This window comes from Lupinus angustifolius, chromosome LG01, assembly GCF_001865875.1.
Source record: "Lupinus angustifolius cultivar Tanjil chromosome LG01, LupAngTanjil_v1.0, whole genome shotgun sequence".
NCBI classification, from domain to species: domain Eukaryota; kingdom Viridiplantae; phylum Streptophyta; class Magnoliopsida; order Fabales; family Fabaceae; genus Lupinus; species Lupinus angustifolius.
The window spans coordinates 19,332,860-19,348,978 of record NC_032009.1 but is presented as its reverse complement, the minus strand read 5'-3'; the positions used below and the strand labels follow the sequence as shown (position 1 = coordinate 19,348,978).

At 34.2% G+C, this 16,119-nt stretch overlaps 2 protein-coding genes across 2 annotated transcripts; one reads left to right on the top strand and one right to left on the bottom strand.

The window, feature by feature from the left end:
- Nucleotides 347-8,758, top strand: LOC109351532 (delta-1-pyrroline-5-carboxylate synthase-like). Its single transcript, XM_019593004.1, has 20 exons — nucleotides 347-490; nucleotides 1,648-1,719; nucleotides 2,434-2,537; nucleotides 3,594-3,696; nucleotides 3,959-4,120; nucleotides 4,354-4,631; nucleotides 4,794-4,944; nucleotides 5,079-5,243; nucleotides 5,404-5,481; nucleotides 5,792-5,881; nucleotides 6,130-6,216; nucleotides 6,349-6,435; nucleotides 6,512-6,608; nucleotides 6,684-6,787; nucleotides 6,904-6,979; nucleotides 7,104-7,254; nucleotides 7,345-7,413; nucleotides 7,640-7,706; nucleotides 7,796-7,866; nucleotides 8,395-8,758. The coding sequence occupies exons 1-20, from the start codon at nucleotides 347-349 to the stop codon at nucleotides 8,474-8,476; spliced, it is 2,238 nt and encodes a 745-aa protein (XP_019448549.1). The 3' UTR covers nucleotides 8,477-8,758.
- On the bottom strand, nucleotides 10,194-14,047 carry LOC109351526 (uncharacterized protein At2g37660, chloroplastic-like). Its single transcript, XM_019592992.1, has 7 exons — nucleotides 13,902-14,047; nucleotides 11,959-12,230; nucleotides 11,825-11,861; nucleotides 11,632-11,729; nucleotides 11,327-11,388; nucleotides 11,045-11,168; nucleotides 10,194-10,453 (listed from the first exon to the last, which is right to left on the bottom strand). Exons 1-7 carry the CDS (start codon nucleotides 13,954-13,956, stop codon nucleotides 10,334-10,336), a joined length of 768 nt encoding a protein of 255 aa, XP_019448537.1. The 5' UTR covers nucleotides 13,957-14,047; the 3' UTR covers nucleotides 10,194-10,333.

Here is a 16,119-nt window from a genome sequence, read left to right as displayed (position 1 = left end):
AAGTTTAAAAAACCACATTAAATTACAATTTTTTTAGGGAATAAAAATCACATTACATCATAACTAATTTAAAATTTTCTTACTTTTTACTTAAATTATATTTATGGGGCGGCCCGCATGTCCAACGGAAATGCCCGCAAACTTAGCGGGCAAAAAGAGCCAAACAAAACAAGCAAATGAACAAAATTTATATGCACTGCTCGCAAAAATGCGGGCGTACTCACGGGCAATGTCTATTTTACCATCTCTACTCAAAACCCATGTGACTATAAAAGCTCCTTGGTAGTTGGTATAAGTGGTTTCATTTCATTTATTGTTCTGTCACATATCAACATAGTATAAGGTGATGGAACCTTTGCAAAATGGTGTTAACCACTTCATGATGAGTAACTCTAACACTGATGCTCTTAATTCCTCTGAAAATAAGGATTGGACCAATGTTGATCCTTCTAGAGCTTTTGTCACTAAAGTCAAGCGTCTCATAGTTAAGGTGCTACTTCTTCATTAATAAACATAATTGCACTCTTTTAATTTTTTGCTTTCTTTCTTACCGGTGGTGACAGACACTTCATGTCGGCCCATAGGAGAGAGATAGAAACAACTTTGTTATACCTTGCTTTATATATTTTATTTTGGAGATTTGAAATATCTATTTTGTATTGTATTTTGTATTGAGTGTACTATAATTATAATTTTTATTTTATTATAATATTCAACTTAAGGTGAGAGAGAATGTTAATATGCTAGTGGTAGTTATATATGATTATATAGTTTTTTGTAGAAATTAAAAAGTATTAAGGGCAAAATAGGAAAGTAAAATTATACCATGATAATAGTTATTTCAAGTTTTACCTTTATATATAGAATTCTTGTATCAATTAAAAAAACATGCCATCATTTTAATATCTTTGTTCTTTTTTTTAAATATTCTTTATTAACATGATGCATTTTCTTCTCTTCTATATTCATGTTTTGATGATTCTCAAATGTTGTTTCTTTCCATTGCAATTTTACCTTACTATAGTACTTTTTATGGGATTATTTTTTTAGCCTTAAATATGTTTTTGTTTTGAAAATATAAAGAATTTTGATTTTAGTTTGTGTGATATATTTTTTTGGGTTTTTGTTTTGTTAACGATATTGTTCGATCCATCTAGCCAATCCCAATTAATAAATAGTTGTTGTAGGTAATTTGGGAAAACACAAACATGTGACACTCCATACCAATTGTGGGTGAAGATTATCTCTAGTACCCAAGAGAAAAGAGAGAGAAAAAACAATATAATGTGACAAATTTACACTTAAATATAATGATATTGATATTTCCATCATTAAAAGTTAAAATTAAAAACAAAATCAATAATGACTAAAAATATTGTTCTATTTTTACTTTCATCTCTAAGATAGTGTAGTGGTCTTATGCTAGTGTCTCATTAGTTAATAAAGTATATTATTTTACTATAACTTAAAATTTATTTAGTGTTTGACATGTGTTATATTTCTCTTCATTTGAGAAATTTTCATTTTAAAATATATTATAAAAGAACAAATAAGACACATATCAAATACTAAATGAACGAGATAACTTATTTTGCAATTAACAAATTAACAAATTTATTTGTTGAATGAGCTTTATTGAATTTGAAGGTTGGAACAGCTGTTGTTACTAGAAGTGATGGAAGATTAGCACTCGGCAGACTTGGAGCTCTCTGTGAGCAGGTTCATAATTTCATATAATAGAGTAACCATACACGCTCGAAGTTATATGCATGTATTAAGTGTTTTAATCTTAACCGATCAATAAATAAGATTTAATAGTCCATATTAAGTGTTTTCATTTCTCACAATAACACATTGTTTTCACGTGAGTCACTCTCTATATACTTACATTATATAATAGAAGAAATGACCCAGGTGAAAAGAGTTGTTATGGTGAGAAATGAGAATAGTTAATATGGACAATTGAAACTTATTTGAATAGTTAAGATTAAAAGATAAATTCACATGATTTTTTTAAGGAATCATATGACCAATAACTAACTTCTTTTAATCCTAACATCCATGTATCATTATAAGGCCTTATTTATTGTTCTCATGGTTTTATATGAGAACTGTTCTCATTTGAGTCACTCCATATATACATATATACTAACGAGCATTGGTTCAAGTGGTACATGTTTGATTCCCTTAAACAAGAATCCGGGTTCGAGTCTTGTGGATGAAAAAAACGCACGTTGGGAGAGTTAGCCCCACGTACCTGTGGATCCCGGCTCGGACAGGATTGCCTCAAGTGCGAGGATACATGTGGGAAACCAAAATATATATATATATGATTTTGCTGGAAATGGTTGAGGAATTAAAAAATGCAAATTTTTTTGGAAGTAATGTTGTAGTGAGTCACTTGAATCTGTGTTTGTAATGAAATTGTTGCAGCTTAAAGAGCTAAATAGTGAAGGGTATGAAGTTATATTGGTCACTTCAGGTGCTGTTGGTCTTGGCAAGCAAAGGCTTAGATATAGAAGATTGGCCAATAGCAGGTTCTTATAATTTCTCTTTTTCTATGCTAACTGATTTTTCTCCAATGTCATGAATCAAATTTCCAACTAATGATTAGTTCATAGTTTTATTAATCCTGTTCTTTAGTCTTGTAGAGGTAGGGTATGAACAAATGGTAGTTGGTAGGAATCTTCTTAGTGTCGCCTGGGATCTCTCTAAGATGGCCGAGAGAGGTACCTAAAAAGGTTTTCCGATGACCAACTCAGTATTTGAGAGAGATATGAGAATGCAGAGTGCAAGAGTTAGAGTAAGAGAGTTCAAGAGATAGAATGTAACTTCCTTATGGGGGAGTCCCCTATTTAAAGTGAGGAGATGTGTGGAATATTCCCTTATAGATGTTGTTGGCCTCGCTGATGAAATGACCTTGTTGGGCCTGCTCTAGGCAAGCGGAGGTTGCTTTCCGTGGATTGGATGGCTCTAGCAGGTCCATACCTGTGAATAGTTTACTTATAGCTCGTAGTAGGCTCTGTGGCTCTATTGTAGGCCTATCCTATCGTGTGGCAAAAAGTGTAGTGTGTAGGTGGCATGCAACCTATGGCAGAGGTATGTGTTGTTCAGACGACGTGACAGTCCTGTGAGGGTGGCGTAGCAGGTGGATGTCAGAAGTGGTCTCTGTGTTGTAATGTCGCTTTTGTACGGTCAATGACGTGCTTTTCTGGATTGTCGAGTGAAGACCCGAGAGTGTTCAGAATGGACTCACTTTGTCCAGTCCCAAGTTGGCAGTTGTAACTCATGTCCGACTGTGACGTGTCTTTTTGGATTGAGATGAAACAACTTATAATTCGAGAAAATTGATTTATGATTCAGTTAAAGGCGTTTCTCCAAAAACCGAAAGAGCGGTCTAATGCACGAAGTTTTTATATTTAAATCTCTAACTTACCGCATGTTACCCTTCCGATCTTTGTTTAAGATTTAGACTAGCATAGGATTGAAGGAGTTCATACAAATTCCAGTTTTCTGTTAATTTGAGGTATATAGTTAAAGATACAGAGAACAAGAATGATGTGGCTGAAAGAAAGTGTTTACTTGTCATGCAGCTTTACTGATCTTCAAAAGCCACAAACTGAGTTTCATGGAAAAGCGTGCGCAGCTGTTGGACAGAGTAGTCTCATGGCTCTCTATGATACCATGTTCAGTCAGGTGGATAAATCGTAATAGTCTGTTTGCGAGTTAAGTTTTGGAAGAGAATGAAGGGAAAAGGAAGGCTTCAGAGCCATCTCAAATATGTATTTCATGACTCCCAAGTCTCTATCTTTCCTCCATTATCTTCCGAAAACCAACTCGGAAATAGACTCTAAGTTTGCTTCCGAATTCAATATGCGTTTGTTTTTCATTTATACATTAGCAAGTGCCTTTATTGTTTCCTCCATATTGATGCTGATACAGGATTTTCCTGTTGCAGCTTGATGTCACTTCTTCCCAGCTTCTTGTGAATGACGGATTTTTTCGGGATGCGGGTTTTCGAAAACAGTTGTCGGATACAGTGACATCCTTGTTAGGTTTAAGGGTTATTCCCATTTTCAATGAAAATGATGCTGTTAGTACTAGGAAGGCTCCATATGAGGTATGATCATTTTCATTTGAATTGTATTTTTTAGTTTTGCTTTTGAGAACTACCTTTCTTTAGTTTACACAAACCATATTCTCCTTTGATTTTATTGGATTTGTGATATGCACACTGACAAATATGAAACAAACATATTCTACTAACTAAAATAAAACAAAACATATCTGCGACATCGTGGCTTTGTATTATGTAATTACGTCCGATTCATCGATTGTAATCTCTATCTGCAGGACTCTTCTGGTATTTTCTGGGACAATGACAGTTTGGCTGGTCTATTAGCTCTTGAACTTAAGGCTGACCTACTTGTTTTACTGAGTGATGTTGAAGGCCTTTATAGTGGCCCTCCAAGTGACCCGAACTCGAAGTTAATTCATACGTATATGAAAGAGAAACATCAAGGAGAAATTACTTTTGGAGACAAATCTAGATTGGGAAGAGGGGGTATGACTGCAAAAGTTAATGCTGCTGTTTGTGCAGCTTATGCTGGCATCCCGGTGATTATAACTAGGTAGATTACATTTTGCACCGTGTTTTTATGATACAGCAAGTGTTTGTACTCGAGATAACTATTTTTCGTTTCAATTATATACCATAGAGGAATTGTTTTCAGCCTCTTTTGAAGTTTTGCATTATTAATGACTTTGGATTGTATTTCAAACCTCCTTTCAAGTGGCTATGCTACGAACAACATCATACGGGTGCTTCAGGGGGAGAGAATAGGTACTATCTTTCATAAAGATGCACATTTGTGGATCAATATAAAGGAAGTTAGCGCACGAGAAATGGCAGTTGCAGCGCGTGATGGTTCTAGACAACTTCAGGTAAGCACGGTCACATATTTACAAATGTTGTAGGCCTGCCTTACTTTCATCCGCGCCGTTCTTCTTTTTTTTGTTCCCAACCCAATGAACTGAAGTAAGTATCATTTGTATTATATTGATGTTTTTGGTTTCAGGTTCTAAGTTCCGACGAAAGGAAGAAAACATTGTTGGCAATGGCTGATGCATTGGAGAAAAACATAAGTACAATAAGGCTTGAGAATGAGGCTGATGTTGCCGATGCTGAGGCAGCAGGATATGGAAAATCGCTGATATCACGATTAACCCTGAAGCCTGAGAAGGCAAGACTTAATTGTTTGCATACTGGAGTTAAATGTTGTAGAATAATTTTCCGAGCTTTCCGGTGTTGAACTCTGTTTTCTCACTTTCCAAAGCTTATTCATTTGAAGCTTTCTATGTGAGCATGTTTTTGCCTGACATTGAGATTATTGTGCTTGGCAGATTTCTTGTCTTGTGAAGTCTGTACGCATGCTGGCAGACATGGAAGAACCAGTTGGGCAGATTTTGAAGAGAACTGAGGTCTAAACCCCTTTCTTTTACTCGGAGGGTCTCGTATCCCCTCACTCTTAGGATCCGTTTGCGAGTTGAGTTTTGAAGGGGAAAGAGAAGGCTCCAGAGTCGTGTCAAAAATGTATTTTTATGGCTCCCAAACCTTTCTCTTCCCTCCATTACACTCCAAAAACCGACTCGCAAACAGATCATTAGTAATCATCATTGTATTAGTTTATTTATTTTATTAAAAAAACAAAATGAATTTACTGAAAAGTAACGTGTGATATTGGAATATCCACATTTTCCTCTTCAAACTTGTTTGCATTTCGGTGTCCAGTTAGCTGATAAACTCATCCTGGAGAAAATATCATGTCCGTTGGGTGTCCTCTTGGTTATATTCGAGTCTCGGCCTGATGCCCTTGTTCAGGTGAATTTAAGATTCCCGTCCTTCTCAGTAAAATTCTAATTACGGCAAAGATATGGGCATGATTACAAATTATGAATTATCCATCTTGTAACATGTTGATCATTGTTCACTTTATTGTCAAATCTCAGCACGTCCTTTTTTCTTAAGCAATCTTCTAACTCTACTTTTAAAGATCAAGTATGTTGTTTGAATTGGTTTAGTTGTTTTGAATATCGATCTTTAGTTTGTTTGTTGAAATGGACTAATAGATAGCTGCGTTGGCAATTCGAAGTGGGAATGGTTTACTGCTTAAAGGTGGGAAGGAAGCACGACGATCAAATGCAGTCTTGCACAAGGTTTATCAGTTTATTTTACTCAAGGCTGCTGTTTTATACGATTAATCCGAACAGGAATTCGCTGTTTTTTTTTGTTTTATCTCTAACATCCTTCTAGTTATAAATGTCTTAAATGTTTCTTCTTTATTGTAGGTCATTACTTCAGTCATGCCAGACACTGTCGGGGATAGAATTATCGGGCTTGTGACTTCAAGAGAAGAAATTCCAGATCTGCTCAAGGTGAATATTATTACAAGTTAAAATCCTTATAGTTGTTTTGGTTGTGATGATCTTCCCTATTTACAATTTTCCACAGCTTGATGATGTGATAGATCTTGTGATCCCGAGAGGCAGTAATGAGCTTGTTTCTCAGATCAAGGATTCGACAAAAATTCCCGTTCTTGGTCATGCTGGTAATACTCATATAAACTTCGTATTTGTAGTTACAGACTATCGATTTTGCTGAATTTGTTATCGTTGTTATGCAGATGGAATTTGTCATGTGTATGTTGACAAAGCTGCTAATGTCGATATGGCAAAGCAGATTGTTCGGGATTCAAAGACTGATTATCCTGCAGCCTGCAATGCAATGGTAACTAGCATTTACATTTTACATCCTTCCTTTTGAAGTTTGCTGACTTGTTCTGCCTGATATGCATGGAATCTATCAACTGTGCTCGTTACAATATTGCGTCCCGATATTATTAGGAAACACTTCTTGTACACAAGGATCTGTCGAGTAACAGTGGACTTGATGAGCTTATCGTCGAACTCCAACGTGAAGGTTCGACCTTACTTGATAGTGGCTTATAATGAAAATGAGTGATTCCAATTAAGTCTCGTTTTCTTTTATAATGAAGATGAACACCTGCCAAAACTTGTATAAACCCAGATACAATGGCTTTCAGGTGTTCACCTGTTTGGTGGTCCAAGAGCCAGTGCCTTACTAAAAATTCGGGAATTAAGTTCTTTTCACCATGAGTATAGCTCACTCGCTTGCACTGTCGAAATCGTGGAGGATGTATTTGCTGCCATTGATCACATAAATCAACATGGAAGGCATGCTCTTTGCATGATTCTCATTTTCATTCTCCAAATCATTAGCATTATTGTTTCTAAATTCTCTCAACTTCCTTGTGGTTTCTGCAGTGCTCATACTGAATGCATTGTTACAGAAGATAGTGAAGTTGCTGAAACTTTCTTACGCCGAGTTGACAGGTATGCCCGGGTTATTATTATTATTATTATTATTTTGTCAGCAACTTTATTTGATCATGTGCTTCCAATAGATACTAATGTAGAATGATAAGATAGCAGGGTATTTAAGTAGCCTTCACTCTTCAATGTGATTCTGCTCATAATATTAATGTGAATAAATCTTGTTGCTCACTCGATGTTGTTGTTGATTATGGAACACATGCATTTTCGCTTGATGCGCAAACAGTGCTGCTGTATTTCACAATGCAAGTACACGGTTTTGCGATGGAGCACGCTTTGGGCTTGGTGCAGAGGTAGCGTATTTTGCAGAAAGCCTATTGTCATTTGTTCTTGATTTATTTTATTTTCTCATTTGTTCTCGATTCTATTAACTGTTAATCAGGTCGGAATAAGTACAAGTCGGATTCATGCTCGAGGTCCTGTAGGAGTTGAGGGGTTGTTGACAAACAGATGGTATGAAAATCTGTTGACATTAAAGAAAATAGAACTTCAATTGAACAAATACACAAATATTGATGATTTTTGGCGTCTTAGTAGTGTTTTAAATTATGGTTGTGCTCGTTATTACTGTAATTGTGGTCATTGTGGCCGTTGCGGTATGTGTTTTGTGATAAAAACAATATTTTTGAATTCGGCGGGCCTGATGTGGCCCGATATGGTATGATGGTGTTGCGTTGCGACTCGATAGGTCGTACCATTGTAATCCAGTAACACACCATAATTGTGGTGTGATGCAGTTGCAGCTACCAAATCACGTGATGCAGTTGCAGTGACCACATCACGTGATGGTGTCCGCAATTTCATTTCGAACAATGAGTCTTAGCTATGTTTTGGCTTTTTACTTCATCAATGCACCATTCTTCTTGCACCACTTTCTATTTTCTTTGATATCACTGCACTTCTTCATATCCCAAACATTCTCTTATTTTCAAGCTATGCCATTTCTAGACCTATGCTTATATTTTCTTGATTACAATGTAGGATACTGAGAGGTGATGGTCACATGGTAGATGGTGATCAAGGTGTCAATTATACTCACAAAGAACTTCCATCAAAACCATAGCTTTGCATCTAAGGTACTAAATCGCGTCGCCGACTAATATGATCATCGCGTCGCCGACTCGATAGGATATACAGAAGTTGCTGAGATTGTAGGCATGTATAATCATCATTTAGTTATCATTTAACACTTTCCAAAATAATCATGTGAATCACATTTTATTTGACTCTGCATTTTCATAAAGTATTCCATGATATTGTAAAACAGCAATGCTGTTAACAGTTATTATAAATATATTCACTATATATGTGAGGTAGAATAATAGTGGAACAATTCTTAAGTTACTTTTTTCTATAGAATCTATTTTTCTATAATCTCTATATTAGTGGTGACACATAAATAAATAAATAAATTTTAAAAGCAAAATGCTACGTTTTGTTCAAATGGTACAATTCTCCTTAAGCAAAGTTTTGGGTTTGAGTCTTGTGAATGAAAAAAATGTCCGTTGAGAAAGTTAGCCCAACATACCTGTGCGAAGATACCTGTGAGAGGGTTTGGGGTAGAGGATCTAGGTCATGGTGTTGAACAAGACCATCTATCCCAAATCCTTGTCCCTCCAGTTAAAAATTGACACATAAATAAATAAGTAAAATAATATATTTTTTATATTACTTGCTAAAAGTTAACTGAGTCGGGATAAGATTTGGGGACAGAGGACCCAGGTATCAGTGGTGTTACCTAAGAATCTCATGCCATGCAGCATTTAGTCATTGTGTGAAAAAGTGAATGACACTCTCTTTCATTGCAATGCTGAAAGAACAACGTTGAAAAACTCAAACAATTATATTTATGCAAACAATGAGAATAGAAAAATATAAAATTTGTACATAAAATTTGTAATCATGAAAAACAGAACCAGGGAATGATATCACCAAACAAAAGATAATAAAATAAACATATTGAGCCCAACATTAGAAAAAGATTTTTATTTTCTCCATTTCTAAAAATCATACAAAGCATCAATATGTTTTGTATATTTCTAGTAGGATAATGATTATTATATAAGGGGTTGATTGATTATTATGTTAACCACAGACAATAATAAAAAAGTTGCTAAGTAAACTGGAGTCAAACAAAATTTGTTACATATTTGCACATTTGATAATAATCGAAACATATTTATATTTATAAGATTAATAACATGTGTATATGATAAATTTGTTATTATAGTTCTATCACTAAAATTTACTAAAATTTATAATGAAACTAATAAAATAGCTTGTGAAACCCAAATCAGATGTCATATTAAAAGATGTTTCATATTAGGTTTAATCATTCAGTCAGATTGAATGATTTCATATATAATTGATATGTAAAATTTTATATAATTAATAATTATGTATAATTATATTGAAGTAACATCTCTCCATTTTTTACTTCTCGAGTTATTCCAGTTTAACGAGGTTTAATACAGTCAAACCAGAATTTTCACACTTCAAAGCGATCCAACCTTCATTTGGTTAAAACTACAAACTAAAACAATTTTCAAGTCTGGTCAGAGCATCCGGTCCGATCTTGTTCTCACAAGTAAAATAGATTATATATTAAAGATGAAATTATGAATATCCATGTCCTTGGTAGGTAACACAATACTTGTCCCAACCCCATTACAGATTTTTTACATCAACCAGTAATAATGAATATTTTTGTTATCCCCACATAAAGATGATATATTTAGTGGAACCTGCATTATTAAATGCAATTAGATACACAATACTTGTACCAAAGAAATCTACATTTTTGGTGGTTTACCATTTTATTTTATTGTCAATACACAATAAGTTGGTTGAGACAGCATAGTACTTATGACTTTAGGACTCAATCCCGAACTAAGATAGAGCATTATAACATCATTCAACATCAAAATTGAGAAGTGATCTGAGAAAAAAAAGACTTGAAGTCCTTTGTTGGTGCACCTACTCCCTCTGCTCTTGATGCCAAATCAAAGGCCTTCAATTTAGCCTCCTCAATGTTTAGTGCCTGTCAAACCAATTCAATGAATAATTAGCATCCAAATCTAATAACAAAACCTTAGAGTTTAACAAGGATCCTTTTTTTCTTTTCTTTGTGTGGGGGAGCTTTTTTCGGTTGTTACATAAGGAGTTTCGGCATAACGATAAAGTTGCTGCTTAGTGACGATAAAGTTACATAAGGAGTCTCAGCACACTTGGGTGTTGTTGCTTAGTGACCAAAAAAGATCACGAGTTTCAATCCTGAAAACAACTTCTCTACTCGCGGACTAAGGTTGCGTACATTGATCATCCTCAGACTTCACTAGGTGAAAGTCTCGTGTATCGAGATGCCTTTGTAACATTGTATGAAACAATTTTCTCAAAGAATTTTGTTCTATCGTCCTAAACTTCTTCCAACTACCTTAAAAAGAAAGCAGAATTACTCAATAATTCAGTAGGTAAAAGGATTTGAGGGAGAATGAAGTTGGAGGATTAAGAATTTTACTTGTAAAATCTCTTAAAGAAGAATATAGCCTAATTTCGTCGACAAATAATATTAATCGACGAAATTTCACGCAAAAATCATTCATACCATACAACATCTTTCATAAGAATATACCTGAATGGAGACTTCTGCAACATCAGCTCTAGGTATGGTTTTGGTATCGGTCTGGAGAAGATCATCATCCTTTCCTATAAGGAGTTCCCGAAGACCTCCATCTTTATCGAGCAAGCCACCGGCCCTGATACATCATAGAAGGTGAGAAAAGATTGTACAGAAAACAATTTTCTAATATATTCATAAGAATGTCACTCCCCAACAATATTAATACTAAGCATTGACAACAAGTATCTTGAAAACATGCAATTTGCGGTGCGTCTGTCAAAAAATCAGCTGTACCTTATGATTGTATATGGAACACCAGAATCAGCCAAATACTGCTCGGCCTTTCTTTTCCAAACCTGCGATCAATACGAAAACGGAAGAGAAAAATACAAGTGAAGATGATAAGGCATCCTCACAATAAAAATGAAAACAATGTTCTATCAAAGGGGAAACCGGAAGAACAAAGGGAGGAAAAAATGTTATCTTCTTACCGACTCTCGCATTCTGCTTTGAAATGAATCGTAAGCTTTATTATACAAAACAATGCCATAATGCTATGAAAGAAGTAGTTCAAAAGTATTGGAGAAAATATGACTAACCAAAATATTCCCATTACCCAAGCTGTTCAAAGGATGGTTCGGATTTGTTCCACCCATAGACCCAACCAACACAATATGCTTCACTCCTGCAGACTTAGCTGTTCATAGAGATAACCCGATTTCGATATCAAAAGCATGAACAAATTTGTACTATGATTGAAAATTAAACGGAAAAAAATGAATGTATTTTCACCGGCATCTATTTGATTTTTCTGCCCAATCCAGTCGACCTAATATACGAAAAAGTGCACTATAAAATTAGTAAAAGAAATAACTATAAAAAGATGTAGATGTACTCAAGCACACATCGGAAAATTGTAATAGCACCTGCTCAGGATATGCACCATCGTCGAAATAGAACTCAGGTCTTCCTCCTTTTGTTGGGTCAAACCCAGGCTTAATTAATGGCACAGCGCTTGTGAGAATTATGAGAGAATCTATACCTTGAATTGCAGGAACAATGCTTTCAGCATCTCTTATATCCCCGACAAAAACATCATCCGCGCCGCCAATTTTCTGTTTGCTTTCTTCGGTTCTAACCAGACCTCTGGCAACATATTGGTTTGGATTCTCTTTCAGTTTTTTATACACTAGTTTCCCTGCAGATGTGAAAAAAGGAAAGTGTCTATTATCGTATTGATTGTTAAATTGCCAATGAAGAAAGGGGAAAACTGTAGTCATGACCATGGCTAGCTTCAACTTTCCGAAAACACAAAGATCAAAGAAGCCAACAAATACAAAACAGATTGATCAAAGCAATGACTGCATGCCATTTTGCACTATCATAGGTCAAGGTCTGTCTGCTTCTTGTGATAACAAGAACAAATATATGGCCAATTCACAAAAGTATGCTAACATAGACTTACTTTGAAGCTATGAAAAATACGGATATCGCGGATAACAGTCTCTTCAATTGGAGAGAGTAAAAATAGAGAAACAAATTGTTCAGGATTTCTACAAAAATTGACCTTTCAGATTAGCTAGTTTACATAAAATTGATTTTAGTTTATTTAGTTTTATATGATGACTAGCACAAATATATAGCTCATTCAATTATTAAGGGCAGCCCATAGACAAGGCTACCACTTACTGGGGTCTGGGAAGGTTAGATGTCTGCAATCTTACCCTCGCCAGCAGAGAGGTTGTTTCCAGGATTTGAACTCGTGACCTCATTGTCACTAAGCAACAACCTTACCGTTGCGTCAAACTCATTCAATCATTACAAAAGAAAAACCAACTCTTATTGTACTCTATCAAAAACCATTTCTTCCCTAATGACCAAAGCATTCAGTTTCCCTCACCTTCTCTTCAATGGGTTCTACATTGTTCCTCATTTTGTATGCTTACCCTTCCACCTAAGAATGCTGCTATCTGCTACACTTAGTTTCTGCTCATAACGACATTTCATTACCCAACATTCACTAGCATTCAGGATCACTGATCTTATAGTTATTCGATAAAATTTTGAGTTGCATTGGTAGACACTTTTCACACATGTAATACTCTATCCTTAAGCAGACTCAAATGTTATTATTTAAATCATTGCAACCCTCTTCCATGTTGTAAATAAAACCTCAGCAAAATAAGGTTTCTTATCATACTTTTGTAACAGCATTTTCAAGCCAAAAGCTGATTTTTTTTTTATGTTTACCACATGTATCCTCGCACTGGAAGCAATACTGTCCGAACTGGGAACATCCACATGTACGTGGGGCTAACTCTCCCAGCAGACATTTTTTCCATCCAGAATACTCGAACCCGAGACCTTGGTTAAGAAAAATCAAGTATGTACCACTTGAACCAACGTCTAATAGCAGGTAAAAATTGATTAATGCTATTGCCATCCACACTCCTTGTTAACCAATAATTGTTTTACATTTTTATTTTACAAAATTATCATCGATCGACACGAGTATGAATAGACGATTGAAAGTATCAATAGTCTCGTATCATAGATATTCGACAAAAATTTTACATTGACTATCGACTAATTAACACAAGTTTCATCTTTTATTTGGGCTTAAGACCGATTATGTATAGTATCAAGCACAAATACTCAGGTTTTCACAATTACCTATGTAACTGCACAAATTTTGTCATGGTGTGTCTTAATTTTAAAAAAATCATACAATTTGAGCAAAATCATAATCCTTATTAAAATACAATAAACCTAAAAAGTAAGAACTTTGAATTCGAAATTGTGATTTATTCCGAGTGAGAAAAGAAGAAACAAAAAGAACCCATCAAAGAAAATGGTAAAAAGAGAGAACCTGTACGGCCACCAGCTCCAGTAACAAGTACAGTGATTGGTGATGAATCTGCCATGGTTGCAAGTGCAGTGAAACTGTGATGTTGGAAATGACAAAGAAAAGAAGGTTCTGGAAGAAACAATGGTTTGGTTTTTAAGGTTAGAATTATAACATATCAGAAGGGACACGTGTGCAATGATCATTCTCCAAAAATCTCGAAAATTCTGACATGAAACTACACATTATCTTTAAAATTAAACACAAAATAAAAAGCATTTAATATGTATGTGCTAATTATATGAGCACCCACAATTCTTTTTTTTTGTTTCTGTAACTTCGTACTGGAGGCAATCATGTTCGAGTTGAAAGAATATTCATAGGTATGTAGGGTTAATATTTCTTGCAAGTATTTCTTTTAATCTACAAGACTCAAACTCAATATTTTACTTAAAAGAAATCAATCAAAAACATTTACGAGAATGTGGTTCCAATAATGTAATTTTATTAAATGAAACAAACACTTTCCTAAGTTGTAAATATTTATTGTGTGGATTCCCATAATAGATGTTAACAATCCACAAATTATAAAATCACTAATAAATATTTGATCAATGTATGAGGAAAAATATCAAAGCAATCTGGTTGTCTTTTCCAAAAATGCACATTTATCTATTTACTACATAATAAAAAAAGTTTCTGCCACATCAGTTAGAGATACATGTCAACATAAGCTCCTGCTACATTAGTTAGGGACACGTGTCAACATCTCTTACAAAATTTTCCTGCTAAAAAATTTCTATTTTTTATTGTGCAACCTCACACATAAGATCAAAATATTTCTTTATCATTTATTTGTACATAATAATTCACTAAATAACAATTAATAATAATAATGTAAAAAATAAAGGACTTCATTAAATCACTATCGGCCCGCTCTTTCATTATCATTAGTAACATAGTCATAACATAACATGTTTCAGTATAAAAAAAGTAGCTTGATATGCATTTTAAATCTAGATGAATGAGGGAGAGACAAAATGACATGCCGTTTTGTACTTTTGTTAGGGTATTTCTTCTTTTCTAACTTTTCTTTCACATTGGTTATTTGCTCCATTTCTCTAAGTGAAGATGGCACGTGAGAAGAATGTCGAGAAGTAGAAAGGCGACTCTAAGGTAAAACATTTCTCTCCCAAACTAAATCATTTCCAATTCATTTTTTTTTTGCGTAATATCTTGTCATTTTTTCTTCCAATTCTTTATCGATTTTGTTATAAACGATCATTGCTTAATCATGATAAACCAAAATTGACGCCTTCAATTTTTTATATAAAAAAGACAATAAAAACTCGAAAATAAAGGACAAAAAATTGCACAAGAAGCCAGTTGGATGCAAACAAGGAAGCAATGTTCATCCAGGTAATATGGTGTTTACAGTTTGTTACCATTGTACCTTCCTATACTTTTTATGTTTTTACTGCTCTTACAAAATGACATTACACACAATTAATCAATTGATAGTTACACTTTAGAAATCGATATTATTAAGCATAATTATCTTTGAATGCATTTTGCTCCGTATTTAAAAACTAAATAATTGTCATACACAATTAATTTTGATATTTTATTTTTGATTGTGTTTTTTGATTGAATTTCTATTTAATAGATGTAATAAGCAAAATATTAAAGCAATTTCATTTGATTATGATAATTAAATGATTTGATTTATATTTTGATTAAATTATTTATGATTCACTAATTTTAAGTAATGTTCATTATGGATATAAAATCTCTCACCTACAACAACTTCAAAATATCTCATCCACAGCAACCTCAAAATCTTCTATACACAATAACCAACAAAATCATTCAAATGCTCAACATCCAAAAGTATTCATAATCATCCAACAAAAACCCAAGAAATCCATAATAATTCAAGATCTCTCATACACAAGAACACCACCCAAAAAATGAGGAAAAAGTACAAAGAAACTCAAGAGAAATTACAATAACATTAGTATATATTGTAGAGAAGCTTCACATATATGTCAAAGTGATGTCTCTCAGTCTGTGCTACACAAAGTCCCTACCTATACATTGTAGAGAAGCTTCATATATATGTCTGTTTGCATTGGTTAGCTTTTTTGCACCACTTTTCGTGTTGCAGCATTTCATTGTTGTTGGAATCAGTATGAGATATATGTCATTTTCATTACTTTCTTGTATAGTTATTTTATTTTTT

What these genes read in the sequence shown, in the direction of transcription:
- LOC109351532 (XM_019593004.1), top strand. Translation starts at nt 347, where the DNA reads ATGGAACCTTTGCAAAATGGTGTTAACCACTTCATGATGAGTAACTCT. An exon ending in CAAATGCAGTCTTGCACAAG is followed by an intron (nt 6,217 to 6,348) that starts GTTTATCAGTTT and finishes TCTTTATTGTAG; the next exon opens with GTCATTACTTCAGTCATGCC. An exon ending in GGGTTGTTGACAAACAGATG is followed by an intron (nt 7,867 to 8,394) that starts GTATGAAAATCT and finishes ATTACAATGTAG; the next exon opens with GATACTGAGAGGTGATGGTC.
- LOC109351526 (XM_019592992.1), bottom strand. Translation starts at nt 13,956, where the DNA reads ATGGCAGATTCATCACCAATCACTGTACTTGTTACTGGAGCTGGTGGC. An exon ending in TGGGTAATGGGAATATTTTG is followed by an intron (nt 11,389 to 11,631) that starts GTTAGTCATATT and finishes TATTGATCGCAG; the next exon opens with GTTTGGAAAAGAAAGGCCGA. An exon ending in GTTCCATATACAATCATAAG is followed by an intron (nt 11,169 to 11,326) that starts GTACAGCTGATT and finishes ATGATGTATCAG; the next exon opens with GGCCGGTGGCTTGCTCGATA.